Here is a 20,566-nt window from a genome sequence, read left to right as displayed (position 1 = left end):
ACACTTGACAGATAGAGAATAGTCCAGCAGCTGTGAGAAATTATTTTTCTATGCAGGGGTGTCAGATTATGCTGGCCTCAAAACAAAACACGAGAAGCCACCAAGAAATAAAACTCCATGAAAAGGAATTACACTAACGTCAGTTTCTTTGACTAGTATTGTACACAGGGCTGTTTTTAGACCAGAGCAGGCATGGTTGTTATACTGGGTGCTAGAATGAGAGCTGCTCACAAATGCACCAGCCATTAAAATATGGATGACAGAATTGTTTTTTCCTTCTGTTCAGTGGTTTAGAATGTTGCTCTTCACTTCCAAAATGAACAATGCTTTATTTTATAGGTCCATAGGTAAGTACTAGGTTAGCTGCCCTTGAGGGCCATTTTTAGTCTAGCCAATTTCCCTTTTGTGCTTGAAATGGTTATAGATTGGCCTTAGCCACCCCATAGTTAATAATTATATATTGTCCCTAATTAAAATAACTGGGACCATACCATAGTTAACTTAAGTGGACCCATGCAGGGGATAAATTATTTAGGAGCTGCATCTGTCTATTAGTAATACAGGGGGCAGCCTGGGGTAAATTATCTGTTTCCCATACATACATATATAAATCTAAGTTGCACTTGAAAACAGACAGGAATTAATTCTGTTTTATGAGGCTGGAGTCTGTTCCAGAGCAGTGGTTTCCTCTGTGAGATATACGTTTCCCACCAAAGCATTCTGTTGATGTTGCAGATGAGGTTCAGATCCCTATACCAAGTATTTCTGATGCCATTTGACTTGTTAATGTGCAGTAAATCCATCAGCATTGGATCGAAGGATGCCTTATATGCCAGACACAGGTCACCCTCTTAACAGTTTATAGGATACAGAGTATAGTGACACGGCTTTGAGATAGACCATGTAGGACATGTTGTTTAGTCTTTGCATACTTTGATTAAGGTATCTCTCTGGGAATCCAGTTGCTGCATGTGTCTGGACAGATACATGCCAAAGAGGGCATTGTATTCAATGACTGGCCTAATAAGGGCTAAGTAAAGACGGACAATGACATCCTTAGATCTAGATAAAATCCTTTTGTTTATAAGCTGTGGAATATAGAAGGACTTTCTTACAAGAATAGACATATGTTGGCCAAAAGTTAGGTCACTGTCCACATACGTAAGTTCCCAAATCCTGAACAACTGGGTCGACTCTTAGGGGCATATTGTCAATGCGGTAGTGCTCTGGGGTAGATTTATTTATTTATTTATTTTATTTTTATTTTACATTTGTTAACCAGGAAAGTCCAACTGGATACATGTCCATTTTCAGTGGAGGCCCAGGGAGAAAAGCTCCAAAATTCAAATAACAGCATCTATATTACCCGATTGAAAGTTTAGGTTAGCGAATACCTAAACATCGACCTGGTAATATTGATAAATTAAAACAGCGAAGGGCCAACTGAACTATTGAACTTAGGGAATTAATTCCCTTTGCCGCAAAAAAAAAAAAAGAACAATTTAAACCAAAATAAAGTGGGGGGGCTTTGCCCCCCACAGCCCTCAATGTGTGCCCCCCACACACACCCCTAACTAAATATACCATCTCTGAGATCACTCTACAGTGGGGAAAGGGGCAAAATCTGCTAAACAGCCAAGAGAATTCTTTCCCCGCGTTAAATCTGCCGTTCACAGTTTTTTGCTTTTGCTATTACCAGATCGACGTTTAGGTATTCGCTAACCTACATGTTCGATCAAGTAATAGGAACCCAAATAACAAGCAGGTATAAGATGAATACATAACATGCAAATTTTCATAGGTAATACAAAGCTTAGCATAAATAGATAATTAGGAAATTTTAAAATTACAATAGTTACATAGAATGTAGAGATCTTTACAGTTTTAGAATTGGATAAGACAAGTATAAAGTGAATACATAGCATGAAAATTTTCATAGCTAATACAAAGCTTAGCAAAGTTAGATAATTAGGAAGTTTTAAAATTGCAGTAGTTACATAGAATGTACAGATTTTTGCAGTTGTAGAATTGGATAAGACAAAACATGGATAAGAGGAGGTAAGTCGAGATGGTTGGGTTAACATTTGTGTCTAGAAGGTGTGTTTCAAGTTGGAATGTGTGAAATTTGGCCTGTTAGGTGAGTATTAGCAGGTGCAACAACAGAGTTAGGTGGTATGTTGTAAGGTTTAAGTGAGGAAGCAAGGAAAATGGAGATATAAGGATGCAGAGCAAAATAATAACATAGAGGGTTGTTAGAGAGTAGCATAGTGGTATTTTAGTACTCTGTTTAACTGAGTAGGTACTAGTTAAGGAGTTTAATGAGGAGATGAGAATAAAGGGCGGCTGGAGGTTAAGATAGTTTTAAAGAAGAACAGAAGGAAATATGATGACTTCCCAAAATTTCCTGCAAGATTGCTAAGTCATTTGGGGATTCAATGGCTGCTCCTAGCTTGCAATCATCTGCAAACTTAGTCAGTCAATGACTTTTGGTATTTGCTTTTACTTCAGAAAAGTAGATGCTAAACGGAAGATAGCCCAGCACAGAACCCCAGGGTACTGCAATGGTGACTGGTCTTTTATTGGAGGTAACTTCCCCTATTTTGATGATCTGCATCCTATCTGTGAGCCAGCTGGCAATCCAGCAGGTGACGCAGGAGTTTATTCTCAGTTTATTTAGTTTTTTTACTATGCCTGAGTGGGTAATTGTGTCAAAAGCTCTGACCCGGTCGAGGTATGCAGTATGTAGCAATTTGCCTTCATTGATTGCTTCGGTGACCTTTTCAAAAAAAAATCCACCAGGTTGAGTAAGCATGACCTGCCCTTGATGAATCCAAACTGAGACAGGTCCAATGTTTGGAGATTACCTTTGTCCTGATTGATTGATTCCATGATAAGGCCATGATAAGTCTTTCCATGGCTTTGTATATGAGGCTGGTCAGACTTATGGGTCTGTAATTGCCTGTGTCTGTGGAAGGTCCTTCCTTATGCAGAGGAATGACTGTAGCTGTTCTTAGTTCACCTGGTACAAAACCTGTATGGAGGGTGACACTGAATAGTGTTGTTAGGGATGTGACTAAATCATGCTTCATGCTGTTTAAGATGCATCCATTGATATTGTCAGGACCCATTGATGCAATATTTTTAGCTTTTGATGTCACTTTTCTTGGTCTTGTATGATAGCTGAAGGTGAGCCAGTTTCAGGTATATCTTGAGGGACAGACAAACTTCATTTATTTGTTGTCCAGATAAAACCATTATGTATCCAGTAGGCAAATGAAGACTGCAGAGATCAAAACGAGGACAACTCTCTGAAGCCTATTTTCAGTCCACAGCCTTTATTCTCTGCATTAAACTGACAGACACTTATCCTTGGAATCTACAAAACAAGATCATGAGAAGTACCAGTGCTGGACACTTTTTATTGTCATAAACAAATTTAAAATATGCAGTTACAGTGAGTAATAACAACTCTTTTTCAAGAAGATGTAAATATAGGAACATAATTAAAAATACAAAGTATGCACTTACTGAGTTAAAGTTGCCCTTTATCCTAACTTTAAGGCAACACAGCTTACAATGCGGTATGGTAAATATTTCAAATTCCAAAGTTTTTTTTCACAAAATGTGCTTAGCCCCTTTACTGAATTTTAGATATGATACAGCTGTAGTCATTCCACTGTTACATCTCAGCTATTGTCCTAAACAGAGTTTGGTTTGTAAGCATCTCCAGAATATCAGCAATGCTATCCTGAAATGTATCATGCAGTCTTGATACTATATCATGCCATTCACATCTTATAGTCAGGCTTCCACAAACAAGAGGTCTCTGTGTATAAAATGCACTGGTTAGTGTGTAATATTTTCTTTACGGTGAAGCATTTTGTTATTTATTGTGCATGTTAAGCTCAGTAGAACTACATTAAGGGTAGTTGCATAAATGACATCTACATATCCCAAAAATGGAAGCATATTAAGTGTCTTATAAATCTTTTGGATAGTTTTATGTTATTTTGTAAAATAACAAAATACAGCATATACTTAAAATTAACTGATCAAATCATTTAATCATCAATCCGTTATCTCAGGTATTTATAATACGTTTCAAATGAGTAGGGCAACTTGTTTTCACCATTTACTATCATCTCCAGTCAGTCAAGACCCATCCAAGATGGGCTCCTCTGTGAAGTATTATACTAGGAAAGGGCTCTGTCACTTCTAAATATGGTGACCTGATTCAATTACCTATTTAAAAACATGTTCTGTTATGGTCAGTATATTTGGGAATATTCTATGGCAAGCTGATTTTTTTTAAAGAGGGTTATGTGCAACTAATTAAATCATATTATTTACAGAGGTAATTTTACTGGATGAACCAACAACTGGCTTGGACAGCATGACTGCAAATCAAATTGTTTCCTTACTATCTGAACTGGCACGCAGAGACAGGATTGTTATTTTAACTATTCACCAACCACGGTCAGAACTGTTCAAGGTATGGAGAGGATACTGTCTTGTTTGGAATACATTCATTGAATTTTTATTTTCTGAGTTTCTTGCCCTTCTAAAGGTTGTGTGTGTGTCTGTGTGTGTGTGTGTGTGTGTGTGTGTGTGTGTGTGTGTGTGTGTGTGTGTGTGTGTGTGTGTGTGTGTGTGCATGCATGTGTGTGTGTGTGTGTGTGTGTGTGTGTGTGTGTGTGTGTGTGTGTGTGTGTGTGTATGTGTGTGTGTGTGTGTGCATGTATGTGTGTGTGTGTGTGTGAGTGTGTGCGCACACACCCACATACGCGAGCGTGTGTATATGTACATGTGCATGTGAGTGTGTGTCTATTTGTGCTAGGCAGTATGACTAAGAAAGCTTTACATTCTAATCTTTCATTTGCTTTTTATCATGAAGGCATGCAACTTAGTATTCTGTTTTAGCTTACTATTAGGCAACTGTTCTACACGTGGCACCCCTTTGTGGCAACCCTCTAGGTGATGTGGTACACAAAAGATGCACAGTATGTGCAAACTGAACTATTAACAGGTGTAGAAGCAGAGACACAAGAACTCATGGTAACATAGTTCTCAACCAGTTAATACAATGACCAAGGACAAAATGAAATGCTAACAAGGGATAAAGGCATAAAATCAGGAACTCATTTTAAATACTGCTCTTTTATACTTAAAAAGTTTCTACAATAACAGGATTTGTACTACCATTAATTTTCTGAAGCATATGAAGTCTGGAACTCAAATGTCTGTCATTATATAATAAGTACAATCTGCACTGACCTCCAAGAAAAAAATACAACTTTCACGAGAAATAGACAAAAATATTAGGCAAATGAAGGGTGGTATTCTATGAAATCAAGCTGAGAGCTATGCACCGTCAGTAGGCACTACTGACTGTAGAGAAATATCTGTATCTCACTATGTCACTTCTGGGCCATGGTTGTGGTCAGTTTTGTTCAATATTTTGCACTGTCACTGGACTGTGTGTTCCCTAGAAAGTTATAAAAATTCCAGTTATGCACAATTTCAATCCATGTATGCCTTCAGCAACAATCTCAAATCCTGTTCTCATAAGCATGCCAGATTGTGTACTTCTTTTAAAATCCTTTTCAAATAAAACAACCTTACCTCATAAAACAATCTGTCATTAGCAGCCTTTTGGGTCTTCTCACAAAGAAAGCTTACTGTAGTTTCTGTATTTGGTATTATACTATACTTAAATATTACCTCAGCTGACAGTATGCAGATGTAGGTGATTAGCAATGGATGTGGATTATTATCAGCATTTGACTATTGCTGATCTCTGTCTGCATCTGATTTTGAGTTGGACATATTCCTTTAAGGTTTGGGTACTTCCATTTTTTTATCTTTAGTCATATGTTGCATTTTGTTTTGTTTTTTTTTTTTTGCAGACAGTGAATAAACTCCAGTGGGAGGAACTGAGAAATAGCATTCCTCATTTCATTTCACTATGAGTTTTTAATGGCATCTTTATTTGGCTGTAGTGCTGTGTGACTTGCTGTTGTCTGCCTGACTATTGCTGATCTCTGTCTGTATTTGATTTTTCCAACTCACCCAACCTAGTCCTGCTTACTTTTAAACTTAGTGGCTTTTGAATTGCCCGCCTCCTACTATAAAACTGACTTTGGACACTCATCCCAGTATCATCTCATCAGCTCATTCTACTGAGCACTGAAAGATTATTTCGGAAGGCTCCCCCACAGTCTTTAAACTTGAATTATCTTCTGTTTTCTACCTTCCCCACTATCTAAAAATGCACCTTAGTCAGCTGCTTTTACTACATTTGTGCTAATTTTTGCTGCACGTTCTTAAAGTTTTCAGTTGCATTTAATCAGCTGCATTTACATTGTAACTGTTATTTTAAACCCCTTAGTTCTGATTTAAGCACTTGGCAACAAGCTACTTATCTTACATTAGGAAGGTCTGTGGTCTACACTCTTGTGACAGGAGAGGTAGCTCACACCCTTCTGAGTTGGGATTTGCTGGTTGAAGGCTTATTGTGTCTGTTACTCTACAAGTATTTTTTTCTGGTTTAAGCACTTGGGCCCCAAACCAGTTATTTTACATTAAGAATGTTTGTTGTCTACACCCTTATGGGAGGAGAGGATAGCATCCACCCTTCTGAGCTGGAAATTCCTGGCAAGGCTTAATGTGTCTGTCATTCTAAGTGTTGTTGTTCTGGTTTAAGCACTTGGGCTCCAAACCAGTTATTTTACATAAGGAAGATTTGCGGTCTACACTGTTGTGGCAGTAGAGGATAACCCTACACCCTTCTAAGCTGGGAATTGCTGTTGTATGTCTTGTTTTACCTTTATTTGATTGGCTAGAGGACTAACTTGTTTAAAACTGAATTATCTGTGTTTGAGGTACATGGCAATATATGGTGGTCATGCTACTTGAGAATAAGAACAGTGTTGCTAGTTTCTGCTGAACTATACAAAGGCTAAGACTTACATCATCATATCCACCATAAAGAGTGTGCTGTTTTTGATTGGCCACAGGACCTTGTCTGTGTTTTTATCTAATTCTCTCTCCTATTTAAGCGTAGCAGTTGCGCAATGCTTGGCTCATAACCTATGAGTAAACTAAGACTTCCGTTACCACATCCACTGTTCTAACACTTGTTTTTTCACATTGTTTTTGTCACAGATGCATTGATTGAGTGTTTGTTTGTTGATTATCTGCACTTTTTGAACTTTTTACAGTATAGGTTTCCCTTAAAATAACCTTACTGCCTAGACAGCTTTTTAACCACTAGAGCATCTAGTTTGTGCTTAGCTGAGTGTTGCTCATCAAGTTCATTGTGTTACTGACCCACTCAATACTTACATTTCCCTCACTCCTCCATAGTAGATCAGTAGCCATGGATATGCGCTTCCTGACTCTCTCTATGTAGCCAATCTGTATGAGATGGGTATTCTGAGGTATTGTAGCAGTTTCCTCTTGTACTCTGAAAACCCACTTATTCTTAACAGATAAAATATGTGAAAGGTATAAATACACTTTAACACTGGAGGCAAAACTCTCTTATACATCCAAAACTAATTCTATAGAGGTTGTCAGTGACACATGCACCACTCCTACTGTACAGGGTAAAGACCCTAAACATAAAGCTACTTATGTTGAGGCACTTACAGGTTGTTGTTTTTTTTGGCTTTTCCCGGTTAGGGGCTGCCACAGCAGAACTCCGGTCCGCTAATGATTGGCAGTTGATTTTTATGGTGTCGAGATGCCAGCCCGATGCCCAACTTTCAACGAAGGCATGCCCATTCACACATGTCTTTCGAATGCCACTCGACCGCGGGGAGGACATGCAGACTCCACATAGAAAGCGCTCCAGCTGAGAAACCTTCATAAAACACTAGGACATCCTGCACAACACAGTCAAAACAGGATCCTCAGCCATCATGTAAACACTCTGTTAAAACACCACCCACAGCTACACATACTAACACAGTATCCAGTGCCTCTACTGATCAGCCCTTAAGGTAAACCAGTACACAGCCAAATTTCCTGACACTGGTGATTCTCTAGTGAGGCACATTCATGTCCTCCTCACCAGACTGAATAAGGACAGGGTCAAGGTTAGTTGCCTTTCCGGGGCTACAATCTGTCAAGACAGGTCATTGAACCACAGGTACCAGTAGGACACCGTCTTAGTCCATGTGGGTGTTAATAACCTGAGATGCACCTCCCTTGACTATATGAAGTGAGACATGATCAAGCTCATTGATTATGTGTTTCAGGCAAGTAGCATTGAGCAGCATACTATCTTCTCCAAGGATAATGTCACATTACCAACAGAAAAAGATTGATTTTCACAACTGGCACAGCTTCTGCTGTCAGTCCAAGGGAGTATAATATTTGGTTGCCTGGAAAGACATAGTTGACACACTATGCTGCTCTCTTTCTTGTAATTGGAGATTCAATTATTAAAGTAACTGATTCTTAAATTTCCAGAGAAGGTAATGCACATCGAATAGTGTTATACTTGCCAGGAGCAAAAATAGAAGATGTGAGACAAGCCCTGGAATGCCTTAATGTAAAGAAGTATGGATTTGTCTTTATTCATGTTGGTACAAATAATGTAATCTGCAAGGCTTCCCTGACTGTTAGTAGGGAACTGACAGCCCTCTTAGATAGTATAGCTTATACTGGTATTAGGATGTATTTTTCACAAATCACCTATAGAAAGGATAGTCAGGTCACTGAATGAAAAGATTTTTTGGGTAAATACCTACATGGAAAAAAAAATCTTCTGTTTTAAAAAATGGAAATGTGTAGAGCATCCAAGCCTAGTTTTGGGCACGTGTTCAGAAAGGATGGCGTGCATTTGTCAAGATCAGGGAAGAGAATTTTTGCAACATATATTTTACAATATTTGACCAGACCTCCCAACCGTACCGAATTACCCGGTAAAATACAAGTTTTGGGGTCCAAATAATGGGGTGCCACGATTCCCGAGTGGCACCCCTTAAATTCCGAGTTTCCCAGCACTTGTCCTTTAATTTCCGAGTTTTCCGGCACTTGGATTTTAAATTTCCCGGCTTTATGAACTGACGTCATCGCGTACTTCAGCTCTGTGAAAACAGCCTGCAAAAATGAGCTGAAGCTAACTCGTGAATGCATTTCCGGATGAAATGCTTCTTAAATCCTTAGCGGGAAGTTGGGAACACAGCAGCCATTTAAAAAAGGAACAGAACAGCAACCATTTAAAACTGCAAGCAAGGCATGTGGAATTTCTGGGAAACTGTGAGCGAGCCTGGATGACTGCAATGGGAGTAACAGCCGTTGGATCTATGCTGCACGGACTAGAACTGCCGCCGACTGGATATCTCTATGCTGCCTGCTGTACAGAGAAAGAGCTGTTGCCAACTGGAAAGGTAGGAAGTGGTGTGCATGTGTGTGTGTGTCTGAGAGGGAAAGAGGGAGTAAAATGGAAGTTTTATAATAAAAATTATAAACTCCATCCGTAATCGGTGACAAGTTGGCAACACTGAATGAATGACTAAGTGCATCACAGAGAATTCTAAACACTTTTCAGATAAGAAGAAAACGGGATTTGCAATGCAAGGTTGGATAATCCCTCTCCTTGCTTGATGGCATGTATGTGTGTGCAGACTTCTGTTCTTCTGGTCACTAGCTGTTCTGATGTTAAACTATTAGCTAACTGTGGGAAGGGAAGCAAAGAGATGAAGTTTAGACGTGTTATGTAATTCGATGTGGCAAGCTATGACGAACTGGGAAAGAAGAGAACAGCTGGTGTGATGCAGAAGTAAAGTGACTCATTATGAATAAACTGTAAAATGTTTTGCAATGTATTAGCTTTACTCACAGAACTACTGTTTACTATTTCAACAAAAATACTTGGAGCTGCCAGAGTTTGCAAAAAAGAAAACGTGACAATTTATGAAAAACTGATATTTACATTTCAGTGGTTCCCTGATTTGTACAGTGTAACTCAGATTATTTTATGCTGTAGAAGTTGAACAAATATATTGCAGAAGTGTCACTAACAATGGGTTTTCTTTTCCAACTCTGCATCACTGATAACTGTTTAGCTAATTATTACAACCTGTATAGTTATCCAGTTGACAGGTAAGTTAGCACTGGAAAAATAATTAGGACCAAGAAATGGTGCCAGTCCCCAAAACTCACATTCTAAAGCTGGTATCCTAAATCTGTAACTCACTGACCAAACAGGGAGTTCTTAAGATACAGGGTGTTTCTGAATATTTGATTAAGGCTTTGTATATTATATTATAGAACCTTGCTACAACTTTAAATTTCAAGTAACCTCGCAATGTGTTCAGTGCCTGATTTCTTTCACTCTCTCCACTGTTGGCCTATAGCTTATACAGATGATAAGAAGAGAAATCAATTGCAACACTTGCAAGTTTGACAATTACTATTCATATCTGACCTTTACATTATTAGACTACTATCCTAGCAAGGGCAATGTAGTCACTTGCATTTTTCTCAAAGCTTCTGTAAATGCAAATTATAATTTCCTTCATAGGTTCATTCATAGGTGTTTACTAGGCTAATGACCACAAGGGCCTTTTTAAGCCTAGCCATGCATCCCAAATCTCTGACAAGTTCTGATACCCTTGATAAGTCTAAGCAGGGTTTTGGAGATGAACCATTTACAGGTGACCTGTGTCCATTCGAGACATAGGTGCCAAACAAGGAATGAATTTCTGGTTTCCCATGCAATTGTTCAAGCTGCACTTGAATTGCATTAGGGAGGATGTTTCTGTGTGTGCAAGGGGCCTTTGATTTGAATTTTGAAAACAGCCCAAAGGTAGTCTTTATCCACCACTGGCCAGATGCATTTTTTGGATGTGGCATGGGTTTCAATGCTGTTTTCATGAATGTACGTTTCAAGGACAGAGAATGTTTTAATGCTTAGTCTGTTTTCATTGTGATTTGTTGTGATACAGTATTGCTTTGTTTAGCAGATGTCTAATGTCTTAGTGTTTGTGCATTATGCTATAAAATGTAAAAATAAAATCAAAATCATTGTAGAAGTAAAGCAATATGCACATTAGTGTTTATGGTAAATGGGACAAAATAGCCAGGTAATGGGACATTGGAATGGCTGCAGGTGGACTCTGGTGCCATATTTTGGTTGTCTGTTCAGTTTTGTTTGAAAGTTGGTATCCCACAATTCCATCTGAGTGGGTGGGGTTACGTAATTATGCATGCAAATTGTATGTTAATCAGCGTACAGATTTGTACCTATTTTTCATGGACCTTGTCCAGATTTTTGATGTTTCCAGATTTAGAGGTATGTATTTGACAAACACTAGGCAGGATTTTTGCCAGGTCAAAATGTTAACAGTTCACAGATAGCAACATTTGATGCATCTCTGATTGTTGTTAATGCTAGGAGCATTAATAATATTGTTTATTGGAAAATTTACTACATTCCCACAAGATTGATGTTGTTATTATTTGTGAAACATGGTTAAAGAACAATGACTGGAAACCATTTCTGTCGGGGTATAAACATTTTTACTGTAACAGACATTCTAACAAAAAAATCAGGTGGAGGTGTTATGTTAGGGATTAGAGATAATTATGAGACCTGTGATTATTACATGTTCAGTGATTACACCAATACTATAGATTGTGTAACTGTGACAATAAAGACAACCCTGGAATATATAACAATTGTTGGAGTGTATAGACCACGTAAAAGTCAAGTGCAGATGACCTAGAGGAATTCATACATTTCTTGCATGAAACATGGAAGGGAAGAATAATATTAGCTGGGGACTTAACATTTGCCAGAAGCAGACTGGATTAATATTGATTCAACAACATCAGTAAGGAAATTATTCACAACGTATATTCACAAACAATTGTTTCAGATTGTAAAAAACCTACCAGGGGACAGAACATACTAGACACTGTTTGTGTTCCAAAAGACATTACTGTTACTTCAAGTCACGTTTTACCACCATTGATGTGCAGTGCTTATGGGGTTATAATGGTTAATTTTTTGCTAGATAATTCTGCCAAACTGAAATCTAAACTAATGCACAGAAGGTTAATTACAGATTCTATGGAAGCAAAACAGTCACTATGTAAAACTAACTGATGTGAGGTGTTCAGTGGAAAAACTGCAGATGGAGTGTGGAAAGTTTTAAAACAGAAATTGTTTGAGTGCAAAAAAAAAAAAATCAAAAAAATGTTTAACATCAGGATCTAGGCATACAACATCAGGGGGATATATTTTCATAACAACAAGATATCTGATTAAGATGAGAGACAAAAAAATAAGAAATGGAAGAGAGGTCTAATTACAACTTTGAAAACTGAAATAAACAAGCTAGACAGACAGATTAAACATAGTGTAAAACAAGATCAAGAAAAATTTGAAGAAAATTTATATAAAGATATTGAGCATAATAGGAAACCTTTTTATAGATACATAATATGTGGAAGAAATAAAGACACACAAATTGATAAACTGTGTGCGGATTCTAAAATTTATTCTCAGACATAACAGATTATAGATATATTTACAAAATCTTATGCAAAAAAGTTTGGCTCCACAAAAGGGGTAATAAGTTGTCCTACTGACATCCAGGTAACCCCAGATACTGGAATCAAATTAGATTATACTGAAAAAGAACTGTGCAAACTGGATCCAAACAAAGCACAGGGAGGAGACGAAATTAGTAACAATGACCTGAGAACACTTCAGCAAGAACTTACAGTACCATTATATCTATTATTCACTAGGTCATATAAATATGGGGAGATTCCTTAAGATTGGAGACATGCGCTTATTAAACCTGTCTTCAAGGGAAGGGGGAGTAGGATAAACCCAAAGTCATACAGACCCTTAAGTCAACTTTCATGTTGTGGAAAAATAATAGAGAAGGTAATATTGGATAAGTTATTGTCAGAACTGGATTGGTTGGGGCTTGAAACCATATATTAGCATGCATATGTTGAAAACTGATCTATTACCACCTGTAACATGAATTTCTATAACAATATAATAACAGCTATGAATGAAAAATTGTTCTGTGATGTAATTTATATAGATTTAACTTCAGCATTTGACAGGGTCATACACAAAACACTGATCAATAAATTAGTACAGCTAGGCATTTATATACTCTTGATAAGAAGGATAGCTGCATGGCCTACAGATAGGACATGGCAAGTATCATATAGCAACTGGAGAGGTGAAATCCTTGGTTACAGTCAGGGTGTCCCACAGGGCTCAGTCCTAGGCCCTTACTTATTTAGATTGTATCTTTCAAACCTAAATTTTTCATCTGAGGTGTCCTACTGTCTATATGCAGATGACTTGGAAATGGGTAAACTGATTACATGTGTTACAGGGGTCCATATTACCAGAGCGAAACTCCTTTTGAGCGAATACCAAAAGATTGACACGAACTGCGCGACCCGCGAGAATACCGAATGCACTAAACTGTGAAAATTTAAATCTCAAACTGTCATAGTCGGCCAACCCCACCACCCGCTACATACTACCTACCCAAACAAAATAAATAAACCACATACATACACTAACCAAAACCCTACTTCTATCCCTAAAGTAAAGCACCAAAACCCTACTTCTAACCCTACACTAAACCCCACATACACAACTATCTATGCACTATCCTTAACCCCTCCCTAACCCTAAGGTCCGTAAATATCGCACACTTCCCCTATGAAAATATAAACAAACAAAATAAATAATCCACATACATACATTTACCAAAACCCTACTCCTAACCCTACACTAAATCTTATATACATTAACTATCTATGCACTTACCTTAACCCGCACCCTAACCCTAAGGTCCGTAACTATCGCACACTTACCTTATGGAGTTATACCACAGACGGGCCAACCATGGTAATTTGACATTTCCAAATTCACAGTTTTGGACATTTACTGTAATGCCGGTTCACGCAATTTACGGATTTGTTCAAACGGACTTTCGCTCTCGTAATAGGGAACCGTGTTACAGATAAGGCATGTCTGCAAAATAACTTGACTAAATTGACCATTTGGGCACAGGAGAATAATGTTTGATAAATACATCAAAAACTAAGCATATGAGATTTGGGAGACATAAATTGAAAGGTGAATATTTAATACAGCACACAGTGATTTAAACTGTAGACTCATTTAAGGGCCTGGGTATATGGGTAGGTTCAGCTATGAGTTTTTCTAATCATATCAGCCAATCGGTTAATGATAGTTATAGAACTATAGGCTGTATAAAAAGATGTATAAAGTCTAGGAAATCAAAATAATGAAGTCATTGTTTGTTAGTTACATTAGACCCAAACTTGAGTATGGAATAGCAGTATGGAAACAATATAAGAAAACAAGCATACGTAAACTGGGAAGAGTATAGCAGAACTATACCAAGGGCATCCATGGATGTGAAAATGTAAGTTATTATGAAAGACTAAACTATCTGAACTTGTACAGTGATTCTTATAGATGTCTAAGAGGAGATCTTATTCAAGTATATAGGGCATTTAGAGACAACTACCTCTGAGAATGTTTGGGGTTATCAAAAGGTACTAGAGAATCGTCAGACAACCTATGTAGAAGATTCTATAGGAATGAGAAGTGTACTAATTGGTTCTCTGAGAGAGTAGCTGATGCATGGAACACTCTATGAAATTACATTAAAGGAAGTACTAGTTTAGATATTTTTAAGAGCAGCCTGGACACTTATTATGGGAACAAGTGTTATGGTATATTGGCAAGCTAGAAGGGCTTTTAATGCCCGTGCTTGAAATATTTGTATTTGTGTATGTATGTATGTATATATGTATGCTGTACCTCATGGCTTAAATGAACCTACAAAGGAATAACTGAAGGTGATACTGATCAATGCTAGAAGTCTTAACAAGAAATTCTACTCCCTGAAAGCCTTCCTCTTCCTGGAGAGTGTAGACATCTGAGTAGTAAAGGAGGCATGGTTTAAAGTTATGGAGAGTACCTCAGCAATGCAAGGTTATAATGCCATTCACACCTTTAGACCAGTTACTGCACAGATGGGAACTAAAGGTGGAGGACTCCCAGTTAATATTAAAAACAATCTCACATCCAGACTGGTTAAAGTGTGTGACCCACTGGTACTCATACATGTGTAACTCACCATAAACATGGTCTAGTACCATATCCTTGCAACCTATAGGTCCCTCTTCATGTCCCAGGAAATCCATACTACCTATCTCAACGTACTAGAGTCTATCACCATTCAACCCAATACAATCTTCATGTGGGATCTCAACTACCCCTCTATAGATTGGGAATCCTGCACCACTTCTAATGCGCAAGCCCAGCAGTTTCTTAAACTTCATTAATATCAACATCCCCGAATAGTCAGTCTATTTTCCTACCAGGGGTACAAACATCCATGAACTTGTTCTTATGAACATGGTGGGGAGGGCAATGTTCCTCACCTAATGCAATGTCCTCATTTGTCAGATCAGACAATAAGGCAATATTGTTTGAAATAAAAATTAAGTCTGGGGACTCAGTGAAACCAAAAACTTATATGAACTATTCCAAGGCTGACCTCTCTCTACCAAGCAACACCTTGAATGAACTCCAAGCTCTCCCAAACCCAGTGAATACCATAGCATATACTGAGCTATTTACAAAATTCCTGTACAGCCATAATGATAGCTGTATATAGTGAGCTGTGCCCACTCATATTAACAATAAGATGAACTCAAAAGACAAGCCCCCCTGGTGGAATCATAATATCAATCAGTTATACAACACAAGAAAAAAATCTTGGCCAGGCATAGGAGGAACAGAGCCCAACAGACTAAACTATCCATGACCAATCTAAACAGGGAGGTAAGAAGGTTAATTAATAACAAAATCCAAGCACCAAAAATCACCAGTAAAATGTAGAAAAAAATATGCAGGCATCTCCAGGTTCACACTCCTTTATTATAAAACTACAAATTAAGCACGTTCATCTCTGCCAATGGAGATTTCATCAGGATAATGAAGTTAACTGTCAAAATCACATTATATAACCATTATAAACATGATAGACAACTCATTTGACCAATCCAAACATTGAATCTCACAAAGATGCAACTTCCCAATAGACTATTAAAAACTCCACCCCATTTTGTTTAAAAGAACATGTAATATTTTACCAGTATAAAAAACTTCTTATTAAAACATTTCTCATAAAAGTTTTTTTGTATATATATATTTATATTTATATGTATATTCATGTCAAAAACCATAACAAAACAAATCAAAATTTGTTGCTTTTTCATGTAGCATAGGAATGATGGATATAGCATCATTAATCCCCGGGGGAAACATAGCTGCCAATCTTATCTGCCACTTAGTTTCTTTTTTCTTTAACAGATTTCTCCAGTCACCACCCTGAGGTTTAGGTTTTACATGCTCCAAAATACCAAACACAAACTTTTTAAAATTCAACAATTCAAGGAATGCTTAAACAAAGCATTATTTTGTTTTTTGTTTTTTATTTTTTATATCATTTTTTATGTTCATATATTCTATTCTTGAGGGGACACTCGGTCTTGCCTACATAGAAGATGCAACATGTGGAACAAGTAGCTAAATACACCACTCTGCTGGTGGCACAATTTCCCTTCTGAAATGTTATCTCACTTTTCAGTCTGTTATTCAATGTTATACTATCTTCCTGATTTATGTAAGGGCATTGATGGCAAGCACGGTTTGAGTCTACAATCAGAATCTACCCTGGACTGTATTTTATGCTCAAACAACCTTTTGAAAATTGCTCCTGTCTTATTAACAAATCTTGGACCTTCCCCCACTTTCTCTAACACCTCATTGTTCACCCTAAAAATATTCCAATTTTTTTGAAGGGCTTTTTTAATTTCACCTGTTAAATGATTGCGTTCAAGTATACATGCCTTTTTGTATTCATCTTTATTGACAAGTGATGTGTTACTTTCTTTTTCTAAACCCATACCTAGTAGGGATTTATAAATAATACCCCATTTCTCATATACTTCCTTTGTTATTTCTAACAACCAATTCCTAGGGTAACCTCTCTCTTGGAATTTTCTCAAGTTCCTCCAATACATCTTCTTTATGAGATGTCATCCTTGCCACGCTTATGGCCTGTCCTCTTACTATACTCTTTTTTTTGTGTTATAGGGTGACTACTACTGAAGTGTAGATAAAAATTGCAAAACACATCTTCTCTATAAACTTTTGATTTAAACCCATAGTTGTAATGAGATATATATGTATCTAAATAACTAATTCCATTCTTGTCATGATGATATGTAAATTTCAAAAACTGTTGTATTTCCCAAATACTTAACAAATTCCTCTGCTTCCTCACATGTACCTTTCCAAAGGACAGAAATGTCATCCAAAAATCTTGAATACATTTTTATTCTATTCCAATAAGGGCAGTTGAACACAAATGAGATTTCCCATCCCAATAATACTATGTTTGCATATAAAGGGGCATATGCTGCTCCCATTGCCACTTCTTTCATTTGTTGGAAATATTCTCCTTTAAAAAATGAAGTTATTTTCCAATATCAAACTCTTAAGCGTACAAATAAGTGTTACCTGTTCCTGTCTTAAATCTGAATATTGAAACAAGGCTTCCTCAAAAAAAAAAAAACAAGCCCTTCAGCCTTATGAATTACTGTGAAAAGATCCTTTGTAACTATTGTGAGGAAAACTAGATCTTTTTCCCGGACATCTTTCTTTAAAAGACCTAGAAATTCCCAGGAATCTCGAACCAAATGGGAAGTTTTTTGAATTACATGCTGTACCCATGAATCTACCAATACTGCTAAGGCATGTATCTTTGAACCCATTGCTGCCACAATGGGTCTAAATGGGGGGTTTTCCACACATTTTTATGAATTTTTGGAATTCAAAAAAAAAAACAGGAATTATAGGGTCCTTCCTATATAAAAAGTTATACAAATATATATCTATCCTCTTATTCAACAAATATTCTTCCAAGTATGAATCTATACATGAATAGAATATATTTATCTGATTGTTGGAGACTACAGTGTAGGTTTCTTCATCAAACAGTAACTTTTGCATCTTATTCGAATAATCAGTGGCCTTGAATAGTACTATTCCCCCTCCTTTGTCCGGTGTCATGATATGTAGGGCATTGTCCTTTCCAAATGCTATCATTAAATCATGTTCCTCCTTAGTAAGATTCCAAGTAACTTTTTTATCATTTTCATGAATTTTATATATATCTTCCATAACTATTTTCTCAAATGTATCAAATAAAAGATGCAGAGGGGGATTAAATGTACTGTTCTTTCTAGGTGTAACTAAATGGCCTCCAGTGCTTTCTACAATATTCTATTTTGCTTTGAAAAATATATATCAAAATGTAACTTTCTAGTATACATTTTTAATTCAGTCTTGTTGTCAACTAAAATTCCATTTTCTTTCTGGGACAAACTTAATGCCCTTAGACAATAAACTGAAACATTCAGATGTAATAACCCTGCCCGTATAGCTGTATATTGAAAAAACATTCTCCTTGTGTATAATATTATTTTCAGTTACTCTCAGTTCCTCTAATAGCTCACATTCATGTATACATTCTTCCTCTGTGGTTGTGGGTAATACGTCACATTGTACTCTCCCTGGTCTGTATACCTGTGGGCCAGTCTCTCAGAGTGACACAATGTCTGAAAATCCGGAGCTGCTACATAATAATTCTCTGAACTTTCATCATTTTCAGTACAACCCCTCAATACTTCACTATAACTAGGTGTATAAGCATTCTTAGAACTAGAATTTAAGATACTTTCCACAGGGTACACCTTTTTATTTTCATATTGCTTCATGTCCCTTTCTGACTTTTTTTTCTTTTTATGAAAAAAGATTATTAATTCCCCTCTCCACCTTGTCAAGTATCTTAAATACAATTCTTTGTATTGAAAAAATAATAAATCCCGTTTGATTTTTGCATCAAGCTTGTCAATTTCCTGTGCTACACATTCACATTGTCTTTCATAGTAAAATACAGTTTTCTTTATCAAATTAATACTTTGAAGGCTAAATTTGAAGAAAAAATAGCTTGTCACATTATGTTCGTAACCTCAAGGGAAATACACAACAATACACAGAACTTATTGTAAATGGCATCACCCACATTGAAAAGGTCTAAAATGGAGAGATGATAAGTCAGAAAGCAAAGGAGAGTAGTATTGCTGAAAATGAATTCATCCTCAAGTCTTGGTGAGTACCTTCATGTGGTGGACCCTGTTTTTTTCACAAAATCTCACCAAGATGACACTGCTATATAGACTGTATTTATATAGCATGTATCATGGATAGAAGTAGGTTAAAAATTAAAAAAGATAGCTGGTTGCACAAGACCCAGGATAAAAAAGTGCCCAGTCCTGGTAGGCACACTGGTGCCAGGACTGGAAGAAATGACAGTGTAGACTCCTCAAAATATGGAAACATTCCTACAATGGGGCCAGGCCAGACTCAGGGAGAGTATGGCTCCCCCGTTGTAGAAGGAAGTAGCAGTCCACAAAAATTACAAAAACTGATAGGCCAAAGAAGAGCCATAAAGATGATAAAGTGGATTATTGAGTATAAGAAAGAAATTATGTATTGTTACTATTATGCAAAAAGCCCAGAATTCCGAGACACAAGCTATACAAAAAGATTTTTAGAGGAAAGAAAAATACTTCCACAAGAAAAACTGTCAGAAGCTTCAAATAAAATTGATCATCATTAATACAACAGATTTGTGAAAAACAGTATATAGACCAGGAAACTTTGATCTGCTTGGAAAAAAAGCATCTGAGGAAGTGCAAAAATATAAACAACAAAACCTAGATATTTTTGAAAAGTATAAAAAAGAAATATAGACATGTGAAAGAAAGAGAGATTTAATATGGTGCAATATTTATGCAAAGGCGAAAGCCAAATTAATCAATATAAAGAAGGCAGCTCCAAAGGTATTCAAAGAGAAATACTGACAAAGGCATACAGACATGGAAATTTCATAGTTAAATAAATGATATCACAAAGAGGGAATGTAGAAAAGAAGACTAATAAAGTAGAAGTTAAAAAAATAGAAAATGAAGTTATGGAGTGCCTACGAAGTGAAGGATTTGGTGTAAAAGGTCTAACACAGGTTACATCACAGAATGATGGAACGAGTCCCCAAAGTAAGGAGAAGCAGGAACATCAGGAGACATCTGAAAAAGAAATATGGGCATGTGAAAGAAAAAGAGATTTAATATGGTGTAATATCTATGCAAAAGAGAAAGCAAAACTAATCAGTGCAAAAAGAGCAGCACCAAAGATATTTGAAGAGAAATACAGGCAAATGAATCTGAACATGGAAAATTTTACAATACAAAAAAATAAGACGACAGAGGAAAAGTAGAAAATAGAAACTAGTAATGGCGAAGTTAAAGAAATAAAAACTGAGGTTATGGAGTACCTCCGAAGTGAAGGATTCAATGTAGAAAATCTAATTCAGGAAACATCAAAACAGGATAGAGCAATGGA

The 20,566-nt window shown here is 36.9% G+C and overlaps 1 protein-coding gene across 1 annotated transcript in view; it reads left to right on the top strand.

Moving 5' to 3' along the window:
- The window catches only part of ABCG5 (ATP binding cassette subfamily G member 5), a 438,604-nt gene that overhangs the window by 221,522 nt on the left and 196,516 nt on the right, over positions 1 to 20,566 (top strand). Inside the window, exon 6 of the mRNA XM_044073759.1 lies at positions 4,353 to 4,492. Coding sequence (XP_043929694.1) covers positions 4,353 to 4,492 — 140 coding nt within the window. The remainder of the gene's footprint in view (positions 1 to 4,352; positions 4,493 to 20,566) is intronic.

This window comes from Protopterus annectens, chromosome 6.part0 (assembly GCF_019279795.1).
Source record: "Protopterus annectens isolate FY-2018-M chromosome 6.part0, PAN1.0, whole genome shotgun sequence".
Classification (NCBI taxonomy): domain Eukaryota; kingdom Metazoa; phylum Chordata; order Ceratodontiformes; family Protopteridae; genus Protopterus; species Protopterus annectens.
Note: the sequence above shows the minus strand (reverse complement) of the source record. Positions and strands in the feature narration are given on the sequence as shown.